Source organism: Mchenga conophoros, linkage group LG23, assembly GCF_057382185.1.
Source record: "Mchenga conophoros isolate Kocher_MC1m ecotype Shallow Benthic linkage group LG23, M_conophoros_male_GT1.1, whole genome shotgun sequence".
Lineage (NCBI taxonomy): Eukaryota > Metazoa > Chordata > Actinopteri > Cichliformes > Cichlidae > Mchenga > Mchenga conophoros.
Genome location: NC_140547.1, coordinates 5,171,375 through 5,196,185, shown reverse-complemented (window position 1 = coordinate 5,196,185; position 24,811 = coordinate 5,171,375). Strand labels below are relative to the sequence as shown.

The 24,811-nt window shown below is 41.4% G+C and overlaps 1 protein-coding gene across 1 annotated transcript; it reads left to right on the top strand.

The window, feature by feature from the left end:
- Positions 1–4,084: 4,084 nt before the first annotated feature.
- Positions 4,085–9,005, top strand: dmrta2 (DMRT-like family A2). Its single transcript, XM_085265377.1, has 2 exons — positions 4,085–6,129; positions 6,504–9,005. The coding sequence occupies exons 1-2, from the start codon at positions 5,670–5,672 to the stop codon at positions 7,388–7,390; spliced, it is 1,347 nt and encodes a 448-aa protein (XP_085121503.1). The 5' UTR covers positions 4,085–5,669; the 3' UTR covers positions 7,391–9,005.
- The last annotated feature ends 15,806 nt before the right edge of the window (positions 9,006–24,811 follow it).

The following is a 24,811-nucleotide window of genomic DNA, read 5'->3' as shown; positions in this document are numbered from 1 at the left end:
TATAGCCTGTTATGAAGAGTGTCGATGGGCCTTGGAAAATTATATGTAAACCTTATGCTGCCGCTGTGAGGAAAGCAAGAATGTCTCGATTTATGTCACATTTACAGCAATCAGGCAGCATTCTTGCTCCTCAGTGCCAAAGGGAGTGATTCCTTATCGCAATGCAGAATTGTAGCCTTTTTTTTTCTATTTTCAGTAGCATTGGTAACTTCATTTTATTGCTCGGATGTTGAGTGAAATCGTTACAAAATCTCAAAAATTATGTTTTTATTCTTTAGTGCCGTTTTATTTCCAAATATTTTAAATATTCCTTTCCTTAGCAGTCGCATCCACCGCAGAGCTGACGGTAGCAGGGGGCGCTCTCTGGTCTAATTAAACGTGTTTAAATGTACAACCGCTTGAAAAACAAAAAACGGAACGTCCCTTAACAAAAAAAATTTATCCTCCAAAACCAAAAATAACTAAATTTACCAACATATCCTTCTTATTAGATTTTTTTTTTAAAGAACAGTTACATATTTTTACGCCTGAATGTGAAAATGTCAAATAGAAATCTTGTGAATACAGATGCAGTTTTATATAAAAGGTTAATAAAGCATCTCGTAAATAATTGGTGAAGATCTGTTTTTTTTTAATGGCATTGAATTCCCGCACATACCTACAGACCATTGCGCTAATAGATTTATTTTAAATATTAATTGAATAATTAAATGTGCGTCAACCATCCCTCGGCCGCTGCTGTGCGCTCTTGTCGCTCAGTTTTCTGAGGACTGCATCCCTCGCTCATACCTCCAGATCTGTCTCCTTAAAACACCACAGAGGCCTTATAAAAACCTGTGGTATTCGGATTATCAGCCACATGGGATAAAGCAATAAATGGACCAGTGGGGTCCTGAATGGGTGCAGTGGCGTGAAGGGGAGTAATTACAGCTTCATATTAATTGTGTTTTCTCTCTCTCTCTTCTGGGCGCACATAGACACACACACTCTCACACACTGAAGCGAAGCGACGGTGACATCTAGGAGGGCCAAGTCTTTGTGCTGAACACTTCAAGTTTCAAAAACAAGGCCAATTGAAGCGGCGGAGCTCAAAGCCGACACCATTGTAGGCGAACACATTGAGTTTTGATTGGGGACAATGGTGTTTCTCAAATTTCTAGCAAAAAGAAAGCCATACTCCATCTGTGATCTCAATGAGCGCCTATTCATGAGCTTCCTTCTTTTCTGCGCCATTCGTTGGTGGAGAAAAGGAGGCAGATGTGGAGGGATAGAGCAGGGGAGAGTGCGTTTTAATTGGCTGCAGTGTGTAGGTCTGTCTCTGTCCTCTTTTTCTCTCGCTCACACTCACACACACACGCTGGAGTTATATGCGACTATAGGCTGTGCAATAATCTCGCCGTGTTGATGAATACTTGTAGCCCATTCATTAAACAAAGATAATCCCTGCCAACCTACCTCGGGGGCAGAAAAACGTATTTTGTGAGAGTGTGTGTGTGTGTAAGAGAGAGAGAGATTGCCTGAGTGCTGGCCAACAGTTTTGGCACAGAGGGACCCTTCAAATCTTTGAAATATTCATACGCCATGGCAGGGTTATCCCCCATTTACAAATAAGTGTTATTCTAGCGGGTGAAGAGTGATGCTTGACAGACCTCTGTCTGCCTCTTTAGCTCAAGTGCCTCTTCACCGTCTGGCCTCACTCAGCCAGGCCTGCGTAAATTTAGCCTATATGTTTGACTTTTGCAGGGCTTGGCGAGTAACCGGTGTCACTTTAGTCGCTTTGTTTGTTTCCTTTTCACACTGCGCTATTTATTCTGCAGCACTGCTTTACTGCAGGTTGGTTTTTGGCAAATGAAGCCCACATTTTCACCAGCCGAAAACCTAAATAAAACGCTGCTTACAAGGAATCATTGGTACTTCTCTGTGTGAGCGCAGAGCCTTTCTAAATCATGAATACAGCCAGAGTCCGCTTTTATGACATCATAACTACTACAGATATGGCAAATTTTAGTTATCTTGTAAAGGCATTTCCTTCTTATGTAGAAAACTATAGATATCACACACACAGAGCCAAATAAAGTGCATTTGTTCAAATATTTGGCCTTGAAATAATCATTATCGAGGCTGTTCATGCTTAATGAATTTGCCTGGTGTGCGTGTGCGTATATGAGCGCACGGCAGTTTTAAACTCCCACAGCATTGTGTTCTGTGGCTCTCTAATCTTCACTGCTCTCCTGACTTTGCCTTTAAGGGAATGCATTTAGACCGATCCATTTCCCCAGCTCAGCAGAACTGGTGTGAAGTGGCAGGTTAACAACCTCTTGTCTATAAACCCGGAGTATTCCTCGGTGTGCCCGTCAAGCGTGTAAATACTTCAGCTGAAAGAAGAAAAAAAACTCCAGTGCGTTTCTTTTCTCCGCGGGCCCTTGTCTAACTGCTACTCTAACCTCTGCCTCTGTGTGACAGAGCCGGCTGCTGCAGCGGGAGAGCGCGGGAGGGGATCCGGGCCCAGCCGGGCTGCAGGCGGGGCAGCGGCAGTGGGAGAGGCCGCTAGAAAGCCGCACCGGGGTGCGGGGGCAGCGGAAACATGCTGCTACATATGTTGGGTCAAGCATGGCCTTTGTTGTGATCTTAAAAGGGTGTTAAAAACCCATTCGTCTGTAGCCTTCCTGAAAGAAATGAAAGCATCGCATAGTTTTTGATGCACAGGCCTAATGAAGTGGTTAAAAGAATGTCGGATTTTTTTTTTCGAAAGTGCCCACAGTCACTTTTAATTGCGCGGGGGGGCATTTTTAATTGGACCAGTGGGAATACCGGTGAAGCTAATAATACATATTTTTCCACAAATGAACTTAAACCAAACTTGACGTGGACGAGAAATGAGCGGTAACTTCAACCAGAGGCGGCAATGACGTAATTAAAAGTCTTGCGACGATATTAAAACAGCAGAGAAGCCTTATGAGCTCCTCCTGGATAAATATAGCTCAGCAAACACGTGTCAAGTCCAAGTAATTGTCACTTTATTTCTACTGTTATTAAGAGTGAAAATTGCGCGTAATAAGAGAAGCTGATGTGGAAACCTTCCTGTTTGCCTGGCTGTACTCTGAATGCGCAGTTTTAAATCAGCCATCCTGAGGTGAGGCTGTAGGCCCATAATCTCTCCTGTGAGCATCAGGCCCTTTCTGCTGTGTGCAACTTTCACTTGCGTGCAGGACGGGCAATTTTTATCCGAGTAAGATCGTCGCCCATGCAGATAATTACTTTGAATGTCAAAAAGATGTAGTTTTAATATCGTCTCTATTAGCCTGTTGGCTAGGTAATTAAGGTGCAGATGACAGCGGCGAGGGAAACAGATGGCATTTGCTTACAGTGATTCAGAAAGTAAACAATGAGCCTGGGAGGGGAGAGAGAGGAAGGGCTGCACACACTCGCTGCTGCACACCGAGCAACCATTTCTTCCAGCTAAAGATGTTGTTGTGGATCACAAAGACTGTTGTCGGCCTCTAAGGTGCAAGCAATTGTTGATGAAAGAAAAGGGGGGAAAAAAGCAGAACTAAACCATCAGAGCTATAACTTTCAAAAAATCCGAGTTCCAGTAGCTGCACGAATCATCAGTGAACAGGTGAGGGAGCAGGTGGCTTGCGCGCGATGCCCTTTTTGTAGCTCTGTGCGCGGCGGACTTCTTAAATCTCAGGAAGCATTAGAGCGTTATCGCTTTTCAGGTAATGGAGGGTGACTGGAGGACAAAGCAGAACCCAAAGGAGAGCGCTTATTTTATGGAGAACAACAGAGGAGGGCGGAAGCAATTTGTTAATCCAGTTTTTATTTTATTTTATTTTTCCCCGGTTCATAGAAGGAGCAGAGCAAAGAATTAAAACGGAAAGCCGCTCTTCTGTCTTTAAGCGTTATCAATACTACTGTCATTATTATTATTATTATTATTATTATTATTATTATTATTATTATTATTATTATTATTATTATTATTATTATTATAATATCCGTTCAGGTAGTATTTTATTTTTAAAACTCGCCGAGCTATGAATGATAAACTAATGTTAAAATTTTTACCCAGCGATTACTTACTTTTTATTATCTAATCAAAATGCTTTTGCAATAAATAAACAACTACTTTTTTTAAATGCAATTTTTTTTTTTTTAAATGCTGAAATAAACGGAAAATTTTTTTTATATATGAGGTGAACAAAATCAGAGCAAACGAAATTGTGGAACCTAAAAAAAGAAAACACTATTTAAAAATTATTATTATAATATTATTATTATTATTATTATTATTATTATTATTATTTCAATAACTAAAAGAGAAACACCTAATATAGAACCAAAGTCGTCATTAATAATTTATGTTACCGTTTCAAGCTTCAAATGTGGAGGAAAAAAAGACAAAAAACGAAATTCGGATGAAAAGTGGTCTAACTCGCGTGTTTAAATCACCAAGCAGAGAACAACATATTCATGCAGTCCGCAGTATATGGATGAAACAAAAAGTGGCACATTTTCTGTACTTTTTAACTTTTAAACGGATCATGTGCGAAACAAATATTTAAAGCTTGGCGTTGACATTAATGTGAACGCTCTGGTTTTCCCGCGACATTTAGCAGCATCGACAGCTTCTTCCACTTTCTGTAGCAAATATATTACGAAAATATATATATTGTGTGTCGACAGAGAAAAATCTTGCCTCTTTTTGAACCAATGAAATAAATGATACTTACCTTTACGGATGAGATTACAGTCACGCATCATCTTTTATTTTGAGTATTTTAAGTCTTAAAAATATTCTGCGATTGGATGTAGATGCAGGAATAGCGATTTCATATCCTAACAATCATGTCGCCAAGTTAAACTAGTTTTTAAAATCGAGATATATACAGAAACTTCCTGGAACGTTTGAAAATTTCCTTCATTTTAAGTTTTTTTTTTTCATTACATTTCTAATTGTCCTGTTTGGCATCGCACCGGAAGTCTGGTTTACCACAATAATGGAAAAAAAAACACGGGCTATTGTTTTAAATCTATGAAATTCTGTTTTGGGGGTAATACACTGCATCGATTTGAGCTTTCCGGGAACTCCCTTCAGATTCTTAACACTTGATATTTGGAAAAAAGAACTCAGGTGGACACAGTTGAAAAAAGAGGCAAGCCAATCAGATTGCTCCTTCCCCCTTTGGCCAATGACAGACGCCACATTGTTGTCAAATTTGTCTAATGAAAACGTAGGAGCAACAATAGAGAGAGGAGAGAGGGATCTGTATCCACTGACAATCTCTGGAGGAAGTTAGTGTCTCAGGCTGCGGCGAGTAACAACCTCAGCTCCTCCTGGACAGTTTGAACTTTCTGTCGGGGAGGAATGATCGCTCCTCTCTGCTCAGACTCTTGTCGGATTTAAAGTTGACTTTAAAGTCAGATTTTTGCTTCTTCGGCAGAGAACACTTGGACAGTTTCCACCAGACTTTCGATCATAAATTGTTATTTTTTTCCCCTCCTGTTTCTGTCTGACAGCAGAAATCGGTGGCTTCACCTGTTGCCCGGAGGTGCTAAGAACCGCCGGACAGATGTGATCAGTCCAACGTCGGTTTAACTAAAGCAGATCGTTCAAACGTCGCCGATTTCTCGTTAAAACGTTAGTTTTGCTGGTGAGGAACGCGGGCATGGATCTGAGACCGGAGCTCCCCACAGCCTCCTCCGCCTCACAAATCCACCCCGGAGCGGCGGCAGCGGCCGCGGCAGCCTCCATTCCGGTGTCCATGGCCGGTAACCTGCTGCGAGGGCCCCCGATCCTCCTGCGGGCCGCAGACAAGTACCCGCGCACTCCGAAGTGCGCCCGCTGCAGGAACCACGGCGTGGTGTCCGCGCTGAAGGGCCACAAGCGCTACTGCCGCTGGAAGGACTGCATGTGCGCCAAGTGCACCTTGATCGCAGAGAGGCAGCGGGTGATGGCGGCTCAGGTGGCGCTCCGGCGGCAGCAGGCGCAGGAGGAGAACGAAGCCCGGGAGCTGCAGCTGCTCTATGGCACGGCGGAAGGACTCGCTATCGCCGCCGCCAACGGCATCATCCCACCCCGGCCGAACTACGAAGTGTTTGGTTCCGTCAGCAGCGAAAGCAACTCAGGTGAGCGGATCAAGCTTCGCTGTAATGTTTAAGAAGCGCGTGAGAAGGTAGCAAATCAGTGTGTTAAACTAAAAGGCTTTATCTGTCATCAAACTGCGACTCTGTTAAACGCAGAATCATTTAACCCTAAACATTGAGCCTAATCAGCTGTCACAGCATAAATGCTGATGATGTTTGTTTAACCTTTACAGATTAAATTCTGATATTTGAGCTCACGTGTTAAATCTGCTGTTTGAATACTGGTATGTCTGTCGCTTTACTGCCTCTTTATTGATGTGATTGTTGTACTGATTATGACTCTGTGCTGATACGCTTTTGATGGCCTTCTGTTTTATGCTTTCATTCAATCTTACACACTCTGGTTCTGTCAGCAGATTCAAGCATCCAGAAGTATGAGCTGTTTCCTAAGAACCAGCTCTCCGGGTCCGCCACACCTCAACCATCTGCGGGGAAACCGGCTTCCACCGAAGGTGACTCAGCCCCCGGCATCTCGTCCCCGGACGGCCGCCACGGAGGCTCTGGTTCGGAGAACGGGGATAGCGAGTCTTTCATCAGCTCACCGGTATCCAAGCCTTTGAAAGACGGAGAAGAAACTCCAGGGTCCGTCAGCTCCATCGGCTCGGATTCGGGTTCTGAGACCGACAAAGACGAGCAGGAGCCTTCCCCTTCCTCTGCGGCCTCTCGGCACATGAACGCCATCGACATCCTCACCCGAGTATTTCCCAGCCACAAGCGAAGCGTCCTGGAGCTCGTCCTGCAGGGCTGTGGCAAAGATGTGGTGCAGGCCATCGAGCAGATCCTCAACAACAGCGGCGCTCAGGGCCCCAACAAGGCCGGGCCAGACGAGACGTGGACGGCAGAGAGGATGCTCCAAAATGCGCAGCAGCCTCCGGCGGCATCCGCAACCACAACAGCCCCGACGAGGCCCATGCTCCCCGGGGCTATGACGCTCAGCAACCGCTCTGCGTTTTCTCCTCTGCAGCCAAACGCACCGCACTTTGGCGCAGACCCTAGCACCTACCCGCTGGGCACACACTTGGGACTGAACCCGCTGCGGCTGGCCTACTCGGCGCACAGCCGGGGACTGGCTTTCATGACACCTTACTCCACCACCGGGCTCATGCCCACTTTGGGCTTCAGACCTCCAATGGACTATGCATTTAGCGACCTGATAAGAGACAGGACAATGCTGCACAAGGAGCAAGGCTATGCCAGCGGCCTGTATGGGCCTTTGGTCAACAACACGCCGGAGAAACAGTGAAGCCGGTGGACTGATCATAGAGACACATTCCATTGTATTTGTAGCCACAAGTGTTGAAAATGTGTGATGTGTTCTGGCTACGGGCTGCTGTACATAATAGGATTATCTGGCTTGTAGTCAAATGATCTGAGAGGGATTTAAAAAGAAAAAAGAAAAAAAAAAGAAGAAAAGAAACTAAACCACGTAACTCTCCAAAATAATTTTATATGTTAGACCACAAAAGTTTGAATGGCAACCCCTATGTTTGAACTTTACTACGCCATCAGTAAAATGACGTAAAACCGAATGTATTTATAGACTGCAGAATGAAATGAATCCCGATCAGGCTGGAAGAGTAAAAACTAAACTGACACACAAAAGCAAAAGTACGAAGTACGAAGAAATTATTTATCAAAGAGTTCTGACTTTTTAGAGCCTATCAAATTTTACCACATACACGCGCGCGCGCGCGCACACGCACGAGTAAAATAAGTTATTAAAACACGTAGTTTACTTGTTAACCCCGTTTCCTGCTGTAAAAGTTGATCTATAACGTGTAAATGCCATTCATGTTTCTTTTTCTTATGTATTATTTCAGTTATCTCACCTTTGTATTTCATTTTGTCTTTAGTTTATGTCCAACTGCCTGTATTATATATTGCATTTGGTAATATGAAATCACTATGCCTATATTTGACTTTTCATTTATCCATTAGTCAGCGCAAATATTTTGTGACAAAGTGTTGGATTCAGTTAGTTCCTCCTCAGATGTTACACGCTGTGCTGTCACAATGTATCAAAACGCTGGAAAAAAATAAATGTTATTTTAAACAAGTGGAACATCACACTTATTAATGATGCTTTCACGGATAAACCTTTCCTGCGTAAAATCTATTTATTCTGCAAAGGTCACCCCAGATATTCTGATATGGAAAGGACACAGAATGCTATCAATTTACAGCAAATCCAAGGCATTTCATCTGGATAGATAGCAGGGTTAAAAATGACAAATATAACAGTACATTCTACTTCTTTTTTTAACAAGAAAAAAAGGACATTTTCTACAGAATCTAACAAAGCAGACAGAATATTTTATATTTATAATCCAGTCAGTGCCAATCTGGCTCACAACACGCACACATCTGACTTGACACAAATAGCCAATATTCCCACTATAATAAAACATTTAATAAACTAACTCCTTTGGGGTTTCGACTCTTCTGGTTCACTCAGGGTCAGACACAGATGTTTTTTCTTCTCGCTCTTATATAGTTTGCCCGATATTACTACAGCCACCAGCATAGTTTCAAGTACATGTAGAGCGAAGCTTTGATCAATAAGTAGCTGTACAGGAGAACAAAAAGTATTATTGTTACTGGTATGAGATTATATGCTTCTGTAACGCGCCAGCAGGTCAGATTCAGCTGGTGGACACCCGAAGGTTCCTATAGTTGGTTTACAGTAACGTTCCCTTCATTAAATCAGCGTGTTGTATAAAATAGTGACAGTTACAATTTCCAAACTACATTTGTTAAGGTGACTATGCAGATTAACTCTGTAGGTGAAACAGTTGCATGACTGCGTAACGTCACAATTGCCGTGAAATCGCACACAAGAAGAAAAAAGTGTAAAGTTTATGACTGTAACTGGAGAAGAAGGTGAAACAAATTAAACGTTTATGAACAAGTAATGCTTTCTTTACTCTTATATTATTATTATTATTATTTTTTGAAACAGTATGACTTTGCATAATTTAATATCCAAATCCTCTCATGATGAGCCTCTCATTCATGGTTATAATAATAATAATAATAATAATAATAATAATAATAATAATAATAATAATAATAATAATAATAACCATTTTTTATTTTTTTTTATTTTTTTTTTAGCAGTGCACGTATCAATTCTAAATCCTTCCCCCAGCTGTTAAAATAACGTTATCATGCAGAGCGGCGGGCCTTCGTTTGTCTGTGGTTGGAATGGATCGCGCCTCAGTGGACAATTACTTCACTCATTCAGGGATTTCACTGCCGCCACAGAGAAGAAGAATTTTCAAACAGCAATGGCGCCATCTACCGGCCACCATGTGTTAGTAGCAAGCCCCGTCCCCCCAACTTTTGTTGCAGACCAGAGCCGGTGAAATGCGTGATGCTCATTGGCTGAGCACTGGTAAGATCCCATCGTGTGCCTGACAGTGCTGCAGGTGAGAGGGAAGGTAAGGACTGGTTCTGGGAACAGTAAAAATGCTAAACTGGAAGTTGTTCTCAGCCCGTATTAACATTATTTTTGTGACATGTTGGAGAGGCTTAAAATCGGGCGCTTCTGTCATTTTTTACACATCGTGTGAGTGATGCGATGTTTTGGGTGTAATCACCTGAGACAACAGGACCAGTAAAAGTCATTTCAGACAGCAGGGAAGCAAATGTGGAAGAAATTCCCAAAGATGAAAACAAGTAAAAGCTTGTTTTTATTCCAAGAGTCTGAAGAAATCAAATAGAGTTGTAATAGTTTCAAACAGATCAATGAAACCTCACCATCAAACAGGCCGTCGTGCTGTCAAGGCTTTTGAATGGTGGATGAGCACTTAAATCATTTCACATCAAAGCTGGTGTGTATAACACAGACAGCACCACTAGATGACAGGATTGTCTAACAAATAGCTTCTGCAGTGCCGCTATAACAGACTGCTCCTGACAGGCAGTCTATAAAGTCCAATATTTCGCAGCCCTACACCTGCATGCTTTAATGCAGGGGTGGGGAACTCCAGGCCTCAAGGGCCGGTGTCCTGAAGGTTTTAGATATTACCCTGGGTCAACACACCTGAATCAAATGATTAGTTCATTACCAGGCCTCTGGAGAACCTCAACACATGTTGGAGAGGTCATTTAGCCATTTGAATCAGCTGTGTTGGATTAAAGGCACATCTAAAACCTGCAGGACACCGGGCCTCGAGGCCTGGAGTTCCCCTGCCCCCGCTTTAATGGGATGTTGCTTCAAAATCTAGAACAGGGGTAGGCAACTCCAGGCCTCAAGTGCTGGTGTCCTGCAGGTTTTAGATGTGCCTTTAATCCAACACAGCTGATTCAAATGGCTAAATGACCTCTCCAACATGTGTTGAGGTTCTCCAGAGGCCTGGTAATGAACTAATCATTTGATTCAGGTGTGTTGACCCGGGGTGAGATCTAAAACCTGCAGGACAACAGCCCTCGACACCTGGAGTTACCTACCCCTGATCTAGAATATTAAAGAGATGATTTTATTTTCCAGTGCTCTTTTCATGCTTTTTTTCTTCTTTTTGGACTTAAACAAATCCTGACACGTGTATTTGCGCATGTGTATGTTTATATGTAACACAAGTTATGTAGTGGCTTTGATTTTCTTCTCTTTCTTGGAACGCTACAGCGTCCTCTGCTGCCCATTTGTGCAATGCATTGAGTAAAAACATTTTAATTCTGCAAAATCTGAATATATGACTTTTTGTAGCTTATTTTGTGAGTTATAAAAAGTGCCAAAGTGGTACAAATATTATTCACAGAGAAAACAGTAGTAGGATGGTCATACTGAGTGATAGTTCATGGTTGATTTTATTACAGAGCCCTGCATCTGTTCTTCATCTGCAATATGGAGATTTGCTGCAGTTTTTAGATGCACGGCCACAGCGTGTGAAAATTCAGCTCAAATGGACACCAAGAAGTTGGAGATGGATGAAAAACAGAAAGCGGGAGCATCAGTTTGTAGAGAAAGCTGGTTTGCTACACTGAGCGCACAACTATATTTTCTGTGCTTTGTTCTGTGTTCACTAATGAATAATTAGACACAGGCAGATAAATAGCCACAGGCTCCCGGAGCGGTGCAGAGAAAGAGACAGACAGAGAGAGGGAGAGAGGGAAATCCATTTAGGTTATTACTCCATACATAAAACCCATTTTCATTTTCTGAGACACAGTTTGGTTTACTGTCAGAATAACAAATAGATAACAGGAAAACAAACCAACACAAAGACAAAAACAATTGCGCACATTCAGTTCTGAATTTAGTGACTCGACTCCTACAGCTCAGTAAACCCGCAGCAAAATGGGGAAATAAATAAACTAAATAAGAAATAAAATTGGGCTCCAGGATGCGTTTTACATCTTTTGCCTGTTCACTAATAATGCTGAGTCACAAGCTGCCACTGATAAAATAAGTAAAAGCTTTGATTTTGTGCAAACTAATTGTGGAATGTTCAGCATTCAGTCTTAACTTGGTTTTTCTTTATAAAAGACTGCATTAGCTTTTATTAGGATCTCTGCCATCTTGGGCCCCACTTTGTATGCAAACCTCTCTTAGATGATATTGATTCAAGAAACCTTTTTCCCATTTCTCCTTCAGAGGTTTCCTTCATCATTGCGCCCCAGGGAGCGCCAATCAACAACCTAACACCAATCGCCCCTCCCACACAGACTCTTCTCTCTGCCATTACATTTTGCCCCCTTTGACTCTTTCTTAATAAAGCTTCCTTACATCAAAAAGTGACAAGTCATTTGGGGAAAGTGAACCACAGGGCCACCTATTGGCAGTAAGATAAAGTGATGCTTTAGTGGTACGCTGGCTGTGGGGGCTAGTTCCACACCTTCAATATTAGGTGCCTCAAGTGTGGGTAAACAACACATATGACCAAATTTTCAGGCAGCGAAAGCTGGTGGCACAAATCTAATGTGTGAGGTTCACTGCCTGATGCAGCGCTCCAGTTTTACTGGCTATCTGCAGAGTGCTGTTGTTATCATTTCACTTGGTGGTTTCAGGCAGAAGTTAGCAATTCTTTAAATGAGAAGAGCATCTGCAATCAGCATAAATCAAGTGGACTACTTACTTACTTTCCACAGCCGAGACTGAAAATGTGGATTTTGAGCAAAAACCTGGAGATTAATGCCCTTGGTTCATATCAGCTGCTTGATAACCAAACCACTAGCTTGCGGTTGTGCATGTGCATTATTCATTGCATTGCAGCTGGTAAATCTTCTTTAAAGATACATAGGGGAAGTGACCTATTCATGAAACACTAAAAGGCACATGGGATCAGTCAGGTCAAAGGGATGCGTCGCACCGTGTACATATTCAGAGTTAGATTTTGCAGCTGCAAAATGCTACAACTTTACTGTGTATACACTCACTGCCAACTTTTTTTAGGTGCATGCTTGTTGAAACAAAGGAGTGATCTGCCAACTCAGTGGGAACAACTTAGTGCATTTAGGCATACGTAAATGGTCAAGATGACCTGCTGAAGTTCAAACCGAGCATCGTAATGGGGAAGAAAGATCCATGAATGTGGCGTGGTTGTTGGTCCCAGGCAAGCTGGTCTGAGTGCTTCAGAAAAGGCTGATCTACTGGGACTTTCCTGCACAGCCGTCTCTGAAAGGTCTGAAAAAGAGCTAGTATCCAGTAATCGACAGTTCATTGGATGAAAATGCCTTGTTGCTGCCAGAGGTCAGAGGAGAATGGCTACACTGCTCTGAACTGATGGGAAGGCGACAGACACTCCAACAACCAAGCAAAGCAGAAGAGGATCGCTAAACGCTTGACGAACCTTGAAGCAGATGGGCTACAGCAGCACAAGAACACATCAGTGGCGCTCCTGTTAGCTAATAACAGGAAATTGGGGCTACAGAAGATTGGAAAACATTAGATGTCTTAGTATCAACGGAGCATATCAGCTTGCTGACCATGTCCAGCAGGATAATAAGTTTGCTCCATTAAAGCGCCTCCTGTTAATATCAGAACTTTCTATAATTATCCCTTCAGACTGTAAAATGGTTTAAAAGAAAAAGAAGAAGAAATTATATTACAATAAGGTTAACAGGCTTTTAGAGAGACCATCAGCTGCTGTTTGAAAGTTATCTGTACACTGCAAATACCCAGCTGGCTTGTGTGTATTATTAGTGTGTTGGTTAAATCTGCTGCTGTTTTAACTACAAACGCTGCCGGCTTCGTCGCTCTATGTGGCAATTAAGCCTCAGAAAACTGACGCTGGTTGAAACGCACATATCTAAAAGTGTTCTTAAGAGCACATAAAAGAATTCTCATTTTCTAAGAATCTACATCAGGGTTTTTTCCCCCCAGTTTCACAGTCCCACTGGTCTCAAATTCAACTTAGCTCACAGATGACCCTTTAAACTGTTTCCTCCAATGACAGCAGTGATAATAAAGTAGTCGGTGTGTATGAGGAAATTGAGGAGCGTGCTGGATGATGTGTGCATGTCGCTGGCAGGGAGCTCACTGAGACGCTTCATATGAGTTTTAAGACTAAATGGACGTCAAGCTGTGCCGACACAGCTTGAGCACACTTAATCTCCTCAAGTGGAGAGTGTCAGTCAACACTGCTGGGGCAGATAAGGAGTGCTGGAATGTAACAGTGTGTCTGTGTGTTTGTGTGCTTCGTGATTTCTGCTTGCATGTTGTACGTGTATAAAAGTCTGCAGGAAATGCAGTTTGTTTCTTTTCAAGCTATTACGGCTTATGGTAGGATTCCTGTGTTTTCCTCCCCTTATTTCTCTGTTTGTGTCACCTGTGGGTGTGGCTGCACAGATCACCACCTTTCTGCTCTTGAGCTGTCAACACTGCTGATTATCATTCCCGGCCTTCCATTCAGTTATTGCTGGGTTGTTTCGATCACTATAGTCGTATGAATATTACTTTAATCGATTTAAGAACATTACTCCTTAAAAAGTAAATTTCTTTGACTACCTTTTCCTTTCTTGCCTGCCAGTCAGATGCCACACTCAACTTCTCTTCACTACAACTTTTCTGTCCACTGCCAACCTACCACACAACTATCTGGTCCTTTTTAAATTCCACCCGTATTTCCATCCAGCCTCTTCTTCAACTTTCTATTAAAATTTCTGCAAACTCTATTCTCAGTTTGCGTGTCCCGCATTTGGGTTGGTTTCTGCAAAGCTTTCAGACAAGAACCTTCACAAACTTTATCAAGAAAAACTATTTCTTACATTCGTGTTACTGGTAATTTAACCCAACCTCCCCACCTCAGGGACAGTTCCAGGATATTTTAAATTGGGTGTTATGGGGGGAACAAGAACAAAGCTTGCCTGTGTGTGTGGGTATATGTGTAAATTTACACTTTTTACTTAAGGAAAAGTTACAATCCTACTAAGTAGTTTATTAGTGCAAAAGCACCTAAAGTAAACGTGTCCATTATGTAGAACGGCACTTTTCAGATTGTATACAGTACTATATATATACTACTAGATCATAATTTTAATCTGTTGATGTGTGTACATCCAGCTGTTGGTGATTTTAAGTGCTTATATATTGCTGGGTAGTTTGAGCAATAATAATGCAGTTAATCTGCAAAATAATTAGGAATTAAAGCTTTAAAATAAAGTGTACAAAGAGAATACTTGCATTCAAAATATAATGGTGTAAAAGAAGAAAGCAGCTTAACATAGAAATACTTAAATGAAGTAGAAGTACATTAAACTTATACTTGAGTCAAGTAATTTAGTAAATTTACTCGGTTACATTCCTGTTGTTCTTACTCCTACTCTAATCCAATGATCCCACCCCCTGACATGCCCATGTGCCACTTACCCTAATCCTAAAATCAGGTCTAGGAAGTTTAGGAAGGGGGTCACCACCAGGGCCAGACTGGTAATCTGACATACCGGGGATTTTCCCGGTGGGTCAACACACTTTTGGGCCGATAGACCGGCCTGAAGGGCCTCTTCCCACCAGCCATACAAGCACTGACAGCAGCCCATTGGTTCATTTTTATTACTCACGCTGGATTGTCCAATCAAATCTCTCAATGTGACCGGCCCCTCCTCTACCTTTGCTGCGAGCTCTCAAAGTAGCGAAAAGGTGAAGCTGGAAAGCTAAGAGAAAACAATAAAGACACCAATAATAGATGCAGCAAAATGTGTGAACAGTAGGACCAGCAACAACTGGTAACCAGGCCTCACAGTCACCACAGGCTGCTGACAGCACGAGCTGAAGTGAGGAAGAGGAAATTCATGTGGTAAGAAAATAGGAGGAGGAACATAATTGGAAGGGAGAGATTCAAGGATTCAAGTAAAATGCATAAGTTGCTAAAGAGTAGCTAACACAAATCCAGAAGGAAACACTAAAAGATGAAGACACTTGCACTGAAGATATGTACTCAGTTGAAGGATGGTGTATACTTTAAAAAATATTTTTAAAAATGTATGTGTGCTGTATGACATTCAGCAGCGTATCTACATCGCTGTATATGCAGATTGAAAACGAATGTGTGCAAAAAAACTTTGACCTATAGGTCTCCCAACGTGGCCGCCGTAACTAACAAAATACACTCTTGTCATTCCACCCCATGCCCCCATATGGAATATACATGCAGTGTACTGTATGTGATATGTTAATAAATTCTGAACACACGCTAAAAAGATGCATGCCTCTCCCAAAGCTCCCATTCTCGCTGTTCCTCATCAATGCTTTCTGCTGAAACGTACGATTTGCAAAATGCAGTTAATGAGTTGTTGAAGGCTGAGAATGAATCCCATTCTAGCCGTAATTGTGTAAGGTTTCCCGAGGGGGCAAGTGTGTGTGTGTGTGTGTGTGTGTGTGTGTGCTCATACTAGATGTTTTTTGCATGTGCACTTCAGCGTGTGTGTATGTGTGCTCACGTGCTTGTGTTCCTGATGCCTTTGTGCATGTACTTGTGTGTGTTTGTGGGAGTCATGAGAGCTTGTTAGTGAAAACAGAAGCATCTTTAATCTTCATTTGATGATTCTCACTTAGTGCAGGAAGCGGAAAACACTGTAAGAATGAACACAGAGAGAGGGAGAGGAGTGAAAATGTTCTTGATTGTGAGGAAGAAGATGCTGAGGAGGAGAACTCACCAGAAAGAGAGCCAGACAGGGAAGAGCTGTTTTCACGCAGACCTACTTCTGTCACTCAGTCTCTAAATTTAGCATGTGCACTTTAACATCTATGTACAACATTTGTGTGCGCACACTCTTAAATAGTCCCTGTGTTTGTTTAACTAATAGTATGAAGGACTAAAATGTGACACAAACGCCCTTACTCACTCTCCGCTGATGACTCACAGAGCCTAATATTAGCACATCCTTTCCTACTGGAGTAATGACTGTAGATGGGACATTTGATAGGTTATCAGCACTGTTAGTGCAAGGGCATTTCCAGGATTTTATTTCTCATCCAGATGGCATGGAGGCAGGGACCAATAATAAGGATGAAGGCAGAGGAAATCACATTTGATCAGGAATGAATACAGTGCAAAAAGAAGGTCATGTTCGGCCCTCTGCACAAAAGTTTAAACACTGTCTTTTGTACTGAATATTGAAAAGTGGCAAAAGACAAATAATTCTGTTTAGCCTAAAAGCATGAAAATATACTCACTATGTAGAGCAGCTCTTTTCAGAATGACATACACCATATTACTGCAACTTTAAGGTGGCGCTGGGATGCAATTTTATCTACTTAAGTACGTACTCATGTAGTATTTAAAAAAAAAAAAAAAAAAAAAAGTTACCATAGTTCCTCTTTTTCTCCAGCACTGATCTTTTTCTTTATGTGGTTCACCTTTGTGTTCATCTCTTTTGGTGCGTTTTCATTTCCTGTGGTCCGAATCAGCTGATGAGTTTGTAAACTTGCAGCTTTTTCTTGTGGTTTATTTTTCCAATTTAACAAAAATGTAGAGACGGGCAAAGCGAGGCTTTCTGAAATAACATGGTTCTGTGAAACAGGCACAGACGAGCACTGCACAAAATACCAAGTGTACCATATATGATACGTGCATTTTTGAGACATCCTCAAATTCCTTAAATGAAAAAATGAGAGTTTTCTGGCAAATTGTTTACAGTTCAGGCTTTATGGGGCTGAAAAAAAGGTTACGCATTATACCAGGCTGCCAATAATTATGATCGACATGTTGTGGATAAATTCAGACGCAACAAGCAAGAAAAATTTGAAATTGTTGATGACAATGAGCTGTGAGATTTTAATGAAAAGTCTCCCTGTTGTGTTAATATGCGTGAGGCGGTTTCAGTTGCTCAGTAATTCACAGCAACGCACAACAAACCACTTTATAAAATAGAATATATCCAGTAAAGGCCACCGTGTTTATTGCTATAACCACATAATTTTATGTGGATTTGCTGGTAGGCTTCCACATCTTTCACATCTCTGTGGAAAATGTTTCATCTAAAGTTGAAAGAAGTGAAAATAGAATAGATAGATGGATGGGGAAATCAAGTAACAATGTCCAAATTTGTCAAATCTAAAGATTTTTATTCAAAAATATTTTGTTTTCTTTTGTTTTGGACTGAAGTGCTTTTCTGATACTATCAGTCAGACCTAGAAGCAAAAGGAAAGTCACCTTTTGAGATTGGGATGAAATGCACCAAAACCTCAATTAACAGCCATGGCTGTTTTGAGCAGGATTTATAAAAAGCTTTGAAAATGCCAGAATTTGAAAATCACAAGAAAACGTTCAGTCAGCGTATCGGTCAGATGTGTCTTGGGTGGGAGCAACAAAAGTAAATACAGGAAGGAGCTGATAAATGTAGTCATCTGACTAAATATCAATAAAACGATGCACCGTGCTCTTTGTCTTGCAACAGTTATCGTACTTTACACATCTGTGGTGCTCTGCTGCATCCCAGAATGCAAACCATAGCTAGCTATGGGAATACCTTTAAACTGGGATAGACTGAGGTCAGATCACATTCTCACAAGTTTATTTGGAAGTGGACTGAGACCACCTCCTCTAATGTGTTTTGGTTCATACTGAAGTGTGTGATCCATGTTTACATCTGCACAAATGGATCACACCAACATCGAAGACTGCACTAGGGTTTGCATTAATCAGTTCCACTAAGATCAGCCAGCTTTCACCCGTGGATCTGTGGCGTGGAAGAACTTTTGTCTGCGGTGATGTCTGGCCACCTCTTTGTTCCAGCACTGCTGCAATGCAGTGACTTGGTGATCTCTTCACTTTTCATTCAGCACAATGAAATCCAGTTAGCTTTAGCTGTGTGCAACTTTGTGTTTGGTGTTAATTAGCGGCTCTTAGCACATTAACGTGCTAAAATAACACAGTGAACACAGCAAATGAAAATGCTTATTGGCAACATCTTAGGATGTTGTGCAGCAGCACAGAGATGTTGTCAAACATTAGGCCCGAGGACATAAATTTGGGACTTTTAAATGTATTTTAATCATTTTACAGCATTTTCCCTGCTGATAAATACCTCCCCCGAGACAATTCATGCTATACCAAAGTAATTATGTAACAGTAAATGAACAGAAACTTTCTGTTTTGTAATTACAGCACAGTTTGTGGAATGAGCTAACAAAACCTTTTTCTGTAATTGTTTACATTTATTTCATTTGCAACAGCAGCATTTTCTTTGTCATGTTTAAAAACTGATGAATATTGTTAAAGTTGCACAAGTTTTTTATATTTAATCATCTCAGGGATTAAATGTGTAGTTAAACTTCTTTTTACTGACAGAAATGTCAGTTACTTTTTTTTTTTTTTTACCCATTTAAAATCAAAATGGCCTAGGACATAAAATTAGTTCAACATCCTTGATTTCGAGTCTTGTCAGTGTGTGAGAATCTGCTTCACGTTATTCACAAATGAGGTAAGTTGTTTGGAAAGAAATAAGTCAAACATATGGATCTGTTGTCTTAATTAGCACAGGATCAAACCGTTTGCTTCTAGCACATTGCAGCAGATACACTTCTTCTGCGCTCCTCGGACATGTTTTGAGTTTCTCAGGTATGGTGGTTTCAAATTGTTATTATTTGGGCAAGCTTACTGTGACATGAGAATCATTTTTCCACAGCAGGTGCTCCATGGTATATCATTATCAGAGCACAGTGATGCTCCTGTGACACATTAACACTCATGTGCATGTCAAGTGCAGCAGAAACACTGAGAGTAGGGGTCGTCGGTGCCTCTTCTACAGGATTAGAGTGGAAAAACAAACTTCAGGCGTGCAAACCACAAAGAAATCCACACTCACGGAGACACACAAACATGGACCAGAAGAGTGATGAATTATGTTGCTGGGGTCTGTGGTTCTCTGTAAGTAGAAGTGAGAAAAGTGAAGATAGCAGGAGAAGTAAGAAAAGACAGACAGGAAGAGATGAAGAAGAGAAAAAGAAGGAAACTGGGTCAGGCAGGAGAGTGGAGAGGTGGGGCAGGGGGGAGGACTTGACTGTAGAAACATTATTGACACCTCCTTTCCTTCTCCCCTCCTGCCCCCTTTAGCGTTCACCCCCAGTCTCTGACCAGCAATTACACCTCTCCAAATTATGATCTATACCGGTAGAGTGGACCTGACCGTGGATGGAGATAGATGAAGATGGATTGAACTCTATCTCCTCCCTCTTTCTTGATCTCTCTCACACTTTCCTCTCACACTCTCCCCCAGGTTTGCCGATGGAGACAGATGGCGCAGGGCCCCTGGCCTTGCCTGCTGCAGATTGATTATTGATCAGGGGGACAGAGATGGATCGAGGGGTGGAGAGGACACGGAGGTGCGGGGTGGGAGCAGTGGAGTTTAAGCAGAGGTGGAAAAGTGAGAGTATTTCAAAGAATTTATGTTTTAAGAATATAGCTGAAGCACCGCTGGAGAGGGAGAGAGGAAGAAGAAGTGGAGAGGAGGGGGGAGCAGGGTAAAGATGTGGGTGCAGAAAAGATTTTCTTTGGCTCAGCTATCAACCTTGAGAGGGAGCTATTGACTAAGCTCCAGATTTGTAGCCCGACTCTAAAGGGTTTTGGTTCTTTACAGGATTTCTAAGTTTATAGCTCTTTTTTTGTCAATGAATGTCCCACTCTCACTTTAAATAGATGCTAATCATTGCTATGTGTGCGCACGCTGCATATCTGAAAAGCAAACTTTGTATGAACGAAGAAAAATAGCTTTATGTGGAAACTTGTCGGCATGCTGTTTTCATTTTTAAGGGTCACTGGATTCATTCTGACGATAAGGAATTATCGAAGTTTTCATTCCACTTAGATAAAAATATGACAGCACCAAAGTAACTCTGGAAATATAATTTTTACATTGTGTACTTATCATCAGTGTTTGTGTGGATACTTGCCTTTGTGTTTATGTTTGTTTGTTTATGGGATGAGCGTGCTGATGTGCTGGGAAGGTGAAGCTGTCTCTCCTTGCCAGACAGATGGCTATCAGCAAGGCTCCTGAGAGTGAGTGCTGCTTTACAGCAGAGCCAAGAGGTTAAGCTGCAATCTCCACTGTCTCTCTTTCTTATTTTTTCTCTCAGTTGCTGTACCTTTCATCTTCTCTGTGTGCATTTATGTGTGTGCGTGCGTGCTCATTTATTCCCTTTGCACTCCTATGTGTGAATATCAGTGTGTGTGATAAAGGAACAGAAGGAGCCTGTTGGCTGGTACGCGTGAGTGTGCTGGAGGCAGATACTGGAGGAAATAAACGATATGCAGGCAGCTGCCCAGCTCAGAGTTTACACTGGGTGCCATCACTGATGGCCATTCCTGACTGTGTGTCCTCACAAAGTCATTACTTAACTTAAAACGAGGGGAAAAAAATCACTTCTGTAATCACAGAAGTGCTCACGTAGCCAGTTTTCTAAATATAGACAATATATTTTACTGTCTTCCTTTCTTCTCCCTTTTAACTCCTTCGCGCTTGACATTCCACATCACTTCCATATGTGCTCCAGCCCCTAGGCAGAGTGGGAGTAATATCCCGTGAGGAAGCATCCTTGCAGGCTTCAGGGAGTGGGAGGATGGACAGGATGGATGCAGGATGGCTGAGTTTGTCCCTGAAGGCTTTATTTAGCCTCTTACAGCCTGAAGCAATATTGCTAAATTAACAGCTGTGTTTGTATGTGCATGTCTATTTTTGTATAAGGGGTTTTGATAACCAATCACCTACACACTGTACGCTGGAAGCATTTTGTAGGTGCTACAATCCAAAGTTTGTGCAATACAAAAATATAGAGAGTCCTCAGTGGTGTTTTATTTGATTTTTTGCTATTCAGGGTGGACCAAACAACTAAATGTAGCTTGGAAAGGTTGAAATGTAATTATGGAAAAAGCATGAAGAATTTTGCTTTTTATGTTATATAAATAATACACAACACAAGAGACAAATACCTACATTGCATGATTTGCATTTCTTCAACAAACCTGAATTCTCTAAGGGAAACTTGTCATTTCCTTTAGTAGTCTTCACGAATAGTTCTCCAGGCTTCTTGAAGGACATTTAAAGCTCTTCTTTGGATGTTGGCTGCCTTTTGTTCTGTTCTCTGTCAAGATGATCCCACGCTGCTTCAATAATGTTGAGGTCTGGGTTCTGGGGAGGCCGATCCATGACTGATAGTGTTTCATTGCATGTTTTTCTAGCCAGGTGTGCCTTTGCGGCATTTGCAGTGTGTTTGGGCTCATTGTCATGCTGAAAAATGATTGTTCATAGTTCCATCAATTCTCTATCTCTATCAAACACCACTGGCTGAAATGCAGTCTCAAACCATGACAGAGCTTCCACAGTGTTTTACAGATGGCTGTAGACACTTTCTGTTGTACCTCTCTCCTAAACTCTCCTGTAAACTCTGATGATTTGGATTTATCATTCCATAAAACCTGTCAAGTGTACTTGATCCAACACTGCATATTTAAATGGATAAATTGCTTCATCTACATGTTCTGAAGTTTTCCAGAGGCCTGGTAATGAACTAATCATTTGATTCAGGTGTGTTGACCCAGGGTGATATCTAAAACTTGCAGGACACCGGCCCTTGAAGTCTGGCGTTCCCCACCCCTGCACTAAAGGGACAGATGCATTTCTTAGGTCTTGTGTCTGGTCTTTGTTGAAGTTCTTCTCCTTACTTAAAGACATAATTTGCTTCATCTAGTGTAGATCTTTTTTTTTTTTTTAAGACCTTCCACATCTTTTTTTGTGCTCCACTTGTTCAGTGTTCTCAAAATTTTAGGGACACACTGCACACCACACGTCATGGTCCTGGACCTTTTTGGACTTTAAATCTGGACTTTAAATTAAATGAAAAAATTTCGGTTGGATTACTAGTTTGCATATTGTGTATCTTCTCATCTTCATGTTATTCCTAGCATTTTCTGTCTTGAGTGTTTAGCTCTAGTTGCTATTTATGTTAGTTTATTTGATTTCCTCTGTGTTTCCCATCTTATCTTTCTCTGTCTATTCCCCGATGTTAAGATATTTCATGTGCCTTTATTTCCCTGTTTAATTATAGTTCTAACATTCTGTTTTACTTTGGTAGTTACCTGTGTCTTGTATTTAGATTTACTTCCCCTTGTTGCATTACCTTGATTATTTACAGCTGTCTGTTTTCCCCAGGTGTGCCTATACTTCTTGTAATTAGTCCTTTTCGCATATAAAGCTTCGGTCCCTCCTTTGACCTTGTGATGATATCTGTCATACCCTGTATTAGTCCTTCCAGTTCAGTTAGTGTTTCTCTGGATTTTTGTGTTTCAGACTGCTTGCTATTCACCATTAAAGGATATACTTTAAATTTAAGCCTGCCTGTTTGCCTGTCTGCTTTCAGCTGTTGAAATATGCCAAGTTTTTGGCTAATAGCTCCTCTGGAATCACCTTGTTGGTCCAAAAATAGTATCTTGTGCCTTTTTCATAGATTCAACTAAAGTAATGGGAACAAATTATGTGCTTCTGTGACAGGCTGCTACTAGCAAAGTGCCTAAAGATACAACTTAAAAATGGTTGTCTGTTACGAGTAGACACAACACTGACTCATCCCTTGAGTTGGGTGCCATCTTTATGCTTTTTATGTTTGGATGATTCATAGGTCAGTGGTTCAACAATCAACATAAAACAAAACAGACAAAAACAAAAAAAACATCCCTCTGAAAATGGTCAGGCACAAGGACTGGACTGATAGTGAATTAAAGAAAGAAGCCAAGATCCAAAGAAAAATTCTGAAAGACATTCAGGCAGCCTGCCCCTAACCCTAAATATTGCTCAAGAATACTTTGAAAATATATTACAGGAAAGTGTTGCTACTGGGAGGAAGATGTATAGAAATGAGGGATGGGGCAAGACTTTTTCAAAGTAAAACAATTAAATCTGAAGGGCCTAAAGCAAGAGTGATTACTTGACTTCACATAATAGCCATAAACGTGTCTCTAAAATAACGATAATAGTATAGTGCAATAATAAATTATAATGTCGTTCAGTGTTTGTCTGATCCCCCGCTTACAAGCTCACTCTTTCAACTTACAAAAGCTGCTTGTTGTTATTTGTATTCAGGGCTTATCTCTGCTGTGCTGCCCCCAGGTGGCTAAAGAATCACTTTAAGCTGGTTAAAAACAGATTTTAAAGCTAAATTATACTGACAAGACAAAGCAAGTCCCGGGTTTACAAGATGATAACAGTAATGCATATAGTCTTAACTTTCACTCTCGTTCTTGATGCAGGGTCTCAGCGCTGGCATGGTTGTAAAGTGTCAACATCAACATAAATTAAATATACAAGTGCTTCCTGGGACCATGTAATGTGAGTGCATTGTTGCTGAAACTACAAATCTACATTCATATAATATTTATTACACAATATTTAGACTTATCCACAGTCCACAAAACACAAGCTGGTAGACCAGCTTTTGATAATTTAGCTGAAGTGTGTAATACATCCTGACGTTTAGCAAGTTAGTGTTTACAGCGTTAAAAGGCTGCTTTCAGCCACATTACACATGCACATCTCCAGGACTGACTGTGTGGCAGTGGGGTTAATGAAGTTTCTCTCTGCTACACCACAGAGGAGAATTATCTAGTGAAGCGGGAGATGGCTGGCTCTCTTTCCAAGTGTCAACAAACAGTGGGGGAGTCCTCCATAAACGACAAGACGGAGCTGGTCACATTAAGCCGCATTATGCTGCCGTCTCACAAGTATTTGGTGAAAATGTAATCAGTCTCGCCACACAAGCAAATGAGAGCAGAAAATGAGCGGGGATGTGCAAACGCACTCCCCTATGTGAATACCAGTAAAAGTAGCTTCACTAGTATACTGGATCTACATCTGATGTACTAACACACTCATGAATGCAGACAAATACATATAAGCTGACCAGCCATCCCTTAGATCACAGCTGGGGGCGCATAAATTCTCCCCAAGTCAGTGAAGGATCTATGGAAATTGTGCAAATTAGGTGGAGAGGAGAAAGTGCACTGAAGAAAAGAAGCATAAAAGGAGTGTAAAATACCCTCAAGGCCTGCTTGTGTATCAAAGAGCATGGCCAGCTGTGTGTTTAGCAGCATATGAGCATCAACAAAAACACACACACATATGCAAAACCATCAGTTAATCACTAAAGAAATCTCTCCACCATCTTTCATTGAAAATGAACTGAAATTGTGTTGAATAAATATATAAATTTCATAATGTTCATGGAAGGAAATTC